The sequence below is a fragment of the Puccinia triticina genome, chromosome 4A, assembly GCF_026914185.1.
Source record: "Puccinia triticina chromosome 4A, complete sequence".
NCBI classification, from domain to species: Eukaryota; Fungi; Basidiomycota; class Pucciniomycetes; order Pucciniales; family Pucciniaceae; genus Puccinia; species Puccinia triticina.
Window position 1 is genome coordinate 6,065,666 of NC_070561.1, and position 6,237 is coordinate 6,071,902.

The following is a 6,237-nucleotide window of genomic DNA, read 5'->3' on the forward strand; positions in this document are numbered from 1 at the left end:
TTTGAATACATGTCTTCTTGTGCATCACGTCCGAAAGGGGAGGTGCCCCTTGTTGCGTAGAATGACCAGATTTGTATTTTTGCAATTGGTCGGATGGGTTGAAGGGAACATATATACCCAGCCCCTTAGCTTGATTTTCCGGACGGCATCTCCAGCTTCCCTGTTGCGCTTGCACAGATTGAGCGGCCGTCATCCCTTCCCCTCCGCCTTTGCATTTGCAATAGGCCCGAGGTCAAAAAAATACCCTGGCCTGTTGCGTTTGCACAGGTTTTTCAACAAGCCACGTTCCTTTGAAATTGCAAGTGGCCTGAGGTGAATGTTTTACTCAATTGCGCGTTCTGCGTCTTATTTGCCCCCCTCCTGCCCTTGCAATTGCAACAGGCACAAGGGGGTTGAGCCCTGCCCCTTTTCATGCCTGCTTCAGGCATTGGGGGGCAAGTCCGAGGCATTTATGTTCGGGGACTTTAAATTGATTTTCTTGCGGTATTAAGCGTAATATGCTGATACCTGAGAAAATTGGAGGTTGGACAGGAGTTCCAATTTTCCATGTGGGGTTGGGGGATAATTTTTTAGCCCCTTTTCAATAAATTGCAGGGGAAACCCTTGATCCCAATTTCCACAAAAGCGTGGATTTAATATACTTAGATTAGACTATAGCAGCTCCTTTTTGGCAGTTCAATCCATGAACTCTATACCAAAATAATATTTGGAAATGTAGCAATATTCTGGTACCAATATCATGAAATGATCACCATTCCTGGTTGAGTTATAGTGGCAGAAACACAAAGAAAAACCTAATTTGGTGATTGTTTGAGACCCATGAGACTGTAGCTGCCTCATTTTGGGATTTTCATTTTCAAGAGATGACTCAAATTCATCTCTCAAAATGTCTTTTTATAATGGTATCAATATCATAAAATACATGTTAGCCCCGGTTTAGATACAGTGGCAGAAACACCAAAAAATACCCAATTAGTCAATATTTTGAGACTAATCAGACTATAGCAGCTCCTTTTGGGCAATTCCATACATGAAAGCTATACCAAAATAATCTTTGGAAATAGATGAATATTTTGGTCCCAACATCATGAAATAATTACCATTCCTGGTTGAGATATAGTGGCGGAAACACGAAGAAAACCCCAATTTGGTGATACTTTGAGACTCATGAGAAGGTATCTGCCACATTTTGGGGTTTTCATGGTCAAGAGCCAACCTAAATTAATCTCTCAACATCCCTTATCATAATGGTATCAATATCATGAAATCATTCGCATTGCGGGTTGAGATACAGTGGCAGAAACACCAAAAAATACCCAATTAGGCAATATTTTGAGACTAATCAGACTATAGAAGCTCCTTTTGGGCATTTCCATACATGGAAGCTATACCAAAATGATCTTTAGAAATGGATGAATATTTTTGTACCAATGTCTTGAAATAATCACCATTCCTGGTTGAGATATGGTGGCAGAAACAGAAAGAAAAGCCCAATTTGGTGATATTTTGAGACTCATGAGACTGTAGCTGCCTCATTTTGGGATTTTCATTTTCAAGAGATGACTCAAATTCATCTCTCAAAATGTCTTTTTATAATGGTATCAATATCATAAAATACATGTTAGCCCCGGTTTAGATACAGTGGCAGAAACACCAAAAAATACCCAATTAGTCAATATTTTGAGACTAACTAGAGGCCAAGGCGGCTTCGCCGCTGTACTTCCAAGGTTTAGCTTGAAATAACTGTACAATTTACTCAGAGATGCATTGATGGCTTTCATTTCACTCCCCCCAATTCCTCAATTCAGCATGTGATTTGGTAGAAATTTCAGCCACATACCACTAATTTGACTATGCTGCAGGGCTGATAGGTCTTGGTGGAAGGATGTGTGCAGTGAAAGAAATAAAAAGGGTGTCCCCAGGCTGCTCAACAGAATTTTATTTTTCAAATCCATAAGCTTTCTTTCAAGTTATTGTTTTCAATCTGAAAAATGTTGGTAAATGTACATCTTTGAACAGACAAGTGGGGTGCTCATGGCAAGAAACACAAATATTTCCTGTAAATGGGTTGAGCGGATCAGGAAAGGGGATTAGGGTTATACATAAGTCCAGGGCCATTGCACCTGTATTTCGAAGGGAAGAGTCAGCGAGTACGTGCAAAAGATCAAAAAACAAAATGAAGGAGGGACAAACACAGTCGGGTCTATCAAGTTCTACTGAGAGGGATGAGGAAGAGGTTGCATCACATGGGAGGTGGGTGGGTGGGGTTGGGTCCTACCACAACAAAGAACCAAGAGAGAGAGTCAAATCCAGTGCAAGGAATAAAGGGTGTGGCGAAGAGGAGAGAGAGACTGACGGGCCAACAAACGACAATTTCGGGCTTGGGGTAGCTGCTCCAGTCAATTTTCTCGACCAAGAATTGGCTATCAGGGGCCCCATGGAAGGGTCAACGGGACGTGGGGCGGTTGTCGCAATTGGAGCCGCGGACAACGCCGTCAGCATAGTAGATGATGCGGGTGTAGGTGACGGCGACATTAGGGACGAGGAGGCATTTATTGAAGCCTAATGAGAAGTCTTATGCAAAGAGCTGGCACTCGGAGGACGGACACTCGTTAGTGAGGCGGTTGGCGGCGCGGAAGGTGAGTCCCTCTGGGCCCCGGAAGGGCGCTGGGGCCAGGGCAACGATGTCGTTCCAGCACAAATACACGGGCACGGGGAGTACGTTGTGGAAGCGGGCCTGGAAGACCTTCGACTCCTTGGCCCCGCAGATTGCCGCGTAGCCGTCCTTGTACTCCGTCAGGATCTGCAGCCAAGGGCGCAGCGTCTTGCCTGTCAACGAGCGGGTGACCCACGAGTTGTAGAAGACCACCGAATGCAAGCGGGCGTCGTCAGGTGGCAAGGGGTCTGCGAGCCGTACTGTTCCCGTAGCGTCTTGGCCTCCCACCAGTCGGTCCCGCACGCCGAGTCCGCCCCCTGGAAGTGACGTTGCCAGAGCAGCTCAAGGATGTCCTGGGCACAGAGGAAGACGTCGTCGATGAAGACCAGGTTGGAGAGCCCGTCAAGGGCCCGGTCAGCATTGTCGAAGGCCAACAGCGCCTGGTTGTGGTACTCCGAGAGCAGCTTGATCCGGTCCACACCCATCCAGATCGTCTCCTCCTTGGCACACCGCATGTGGTGTTGCACGCCCAGTCCGCTTAGCACCGCGCCCAGATGGGCCAGTCCTTCCGGGGTGTACACACCAACACATACACGTTCTCAGCCCCCAGGTATCGCAGCGAGGTCAGGATCGGATTGGTGATCACCGGCAGCACCTGCTGCGACGAATGCAGATTCAGCGCAATCATCACCTTGAGAGCGCCTTTCGTCCTGCCGGCTCCGTCCAGGAACCGCATCCAAATAAGCGCCTTGGTTTTGGGCGAGAGCCGGCAGCTGAGCGGGGATTGGGTGATCCATACGGGCTGGAAGCGCTTGAGAGTGGGGCCATGACTATCCAGCCGACGAGCGGGGCCCAGGATGTGGTCGGAGAGGTTGTGGGGCGGCACGGAGAGGTCGGGGTCAAGGCCAGGGTGGACAATGACGGGGCCTGTGCGAGGGGGGAAGGCTGAGGAGTTGATAAAAATGAAGCGGTGGAGGTGTTGGAGGCAAAGGAATAAAGTACCCAGATTCAAAATACAGGCACGGCGGAGATTGTTGTTGTCTGCCGATCGCCGTCGACGCTTGCCAGTGGTGTATGGGGGCGGAACCTGTGGAGGGGCAAGCGTGGGTTGTCAGAGGGGCTTGGAGCGGGGTTCCCGGCCGCGATTTTTGGGTCGTGGGGATAGATTGATTGAAAGAGTTGGGCTGTAGCATGACCTTGGATACGCGGCATGGTGATGTGTGAGCTTGGGCAATTGTTGTGAGGGGCGTAGCGGGCCCTACGATGGTGTTGACCAAGATTGATGTGAGGCGTGGAGAGGCAGGATGTGTTGTGGTTGTGGTGGGAACGGTTGGGATGTGTTCAGATTAACATCAGACAATGTGCTTATAAGTAGGGGTACCTCTGGCAGGTACGAAGCGCCAGTCGACTCGCTGCGCTGCAATTCCAGCCAGAGAGTCGACTCAACCCCCTCTGCTGTTGCGCGTGCACAGTTTGAGGGTTAATTTTTGATGACCCCCCTTTGCAATTGCCTTAAATGCGGCGCGCCGGGGGTCATCTGCCCAATGCTTGCAATCTCTCTAGTAGAGATTGGGCTTTGGGTTGGGTGTGATTTTATTTCTTTTTTTTTTATTAAATTGTAGGGGAAACCCTTGAAGTTTGTTTCCGTGATTGTCTGTCTTTAACAAACTTAGATTAGACTATAGCAGCTGCTTTTTGGGATTTCAATCCATGAACGCTATACCAAAATAATTTTTGTAAATGGACAAATATTTTCGTACCAATATCATGAAATAATACCCATTCCCGGTTGAGATATAGTGGCAGAAACAGAAAGAAAAGCCCAAATTGGTGATATTTTGAGAGTCATGAAACTGTAGCTGCCTCATTTTGGTATTTTCATGGTCAAGAGCTGACCCAAATTAATCTCTCAAAATGTCTTATTACAATGGTATTAATATCATGAAATAAATGTTAGCCCTGGTTTAGATACAGTGGCAGAAACACCAAGAAATACCCAATTAGGCAATATTTTGAAACTAATCAGACTGTAGCCGCTCGGTTTTGGGATTTTCATACATGAAAGATACACCAAAATACTCTTAGCAAATGGATGAACATTCTAGTACCAATATCATGAAATAATCAACATTACTGGTTGAGATATAATGGCAGAAACACAAAAAATGAGGCAATAGTTTGTGACTGATTAAATGGGGCTGCTAAATTGGGAGATGTTCATTGGCAAAAAGCTTTCCTAAATTAATTTTTCAAATGTTCTCATCATTATGGTCCCAATATCATGAAGTCATCCCCATTGCTAGTTGAGATATAGTTGTAGAAGCACAACAAAACCAACCAATTAGGCAATATTTCACACTGATCAGATGGTAACTTCAACATTTTGGGACTTTCATAGACCAAAGATTTCTCAAATTATTGTTCAGATATTGCTGATCCTCATGGTACCAATATCATGATATAAATCTTAGCCCTGGTTGAGACACAGTGGCAGAAGCACAAAAGACACTAGTTTCAAACCAACCAGACTCAATCAATCTCTTTAGATTCAAAAAATGTTGAACCTCAGATTCTGAGCTAACATCAGTTGACCCATTGAATATATTGGGGAAACACCTCCCATTAGTATTTGATTGAAAAACAGAAGCAAAAGACACCTTACTCAAATCTGGTACAAACGTTAAATCAATCTCAGGCCTAGTAGAAATTTAGGATATTGGATATGATGAGTCATATATACAAGCCATCAAATTTGAACAAAATTGATGTAGCATGATATATTGAGACTGATTGGTTTTTTTTTTTTTTTTTTTTTTTTGGAAAGTAGATTTCAACACTTCTGCCAGGTTCAAGTGACAATAATTCATGCCTCCCCATTCCTCCTCCCCCCTCCCCCTCCCTGCCTGACTGAACAGACTATTTTTTCTCAGGAATAATTCATATGAGTATGTAAAAATGACCTATTCGATCTGGCAACAAAATGAAGTTTTTACTATTGTTGAAAACTAAGACAGGGGGAAGTCAAGAGGAAGAGGGATGATAGAAGGATTATGATGTTGCAGGAAGGAAAAAAATTAAAGAGAAATTTCAAAAAAAAAAAAAAAAGATCAATATATGCCTTCCCAAATTCATCCATGTTTGTAGTGCGTACGTTTGTGTGACACAGTCTGGTGGGTGCAATCCCCAAGTATCAGATGCATGCTTATGTAACAGGAGTTAGTGAGGTGAACAATTTTCAAGCCAAGAGCCAAATCTTGGGCACCGCCCTGTTGGAAGACAATCCGAAGTCTGCCACAACCCAAGTGGAACTTAGGGGATTTCTGGACTTGTCCCAGACTTCCAACTGCCTTGTGAATCTCTTGTGCACCCATACTAGCTAAGTGGCAGCTAGAGGAGTGCCTGCCTCAACCCATTCAGTTTAAATAGCTGATGTGGGCGGTGATTTACTGGTTAAGTCCTTGCTTGATCCACAAGACTAAGCGGGAGGGCGGCCTTTGAATGGAGTGAGCTTGAATTTAAATATATACAAGATTCATCTAGAAGGGCATAATGATGACGGCACCCACCACTTCTTACAAAGG

General features: G+C 45.3%; 1 protein-coding gene across 1 annotated transcript; it reads right to left on the reverse strand.

Moving 5' to 3' along the window:
* Positions 1 to 2,446: 2,446 nt before the first annotated feature.
* PtA15_4A672 (uncharacterized protein) lies at positions 2,447 to 5,856 on the reverse strand (the record flags this gene model as incomplete). Its single annotated transcript, XM_053168580.1, has 5 exons — positions 2,447 to 2,562; positions 2,608 to 2,904; positions 2,985 to 3,156; positions 3,240 to 3,601; positions 5,808 to 5,856. 5 exons carry the CDS (start codon positions 5,854 to 5,856, stop codon positions 2,447 to 2,449), a joined length of 996 nt encoding a protein of 331 aa, XP_053019775.1.
* Between the last annotated feature and the right edge of the window lie 381 nt (positions 5,857 to 6,237).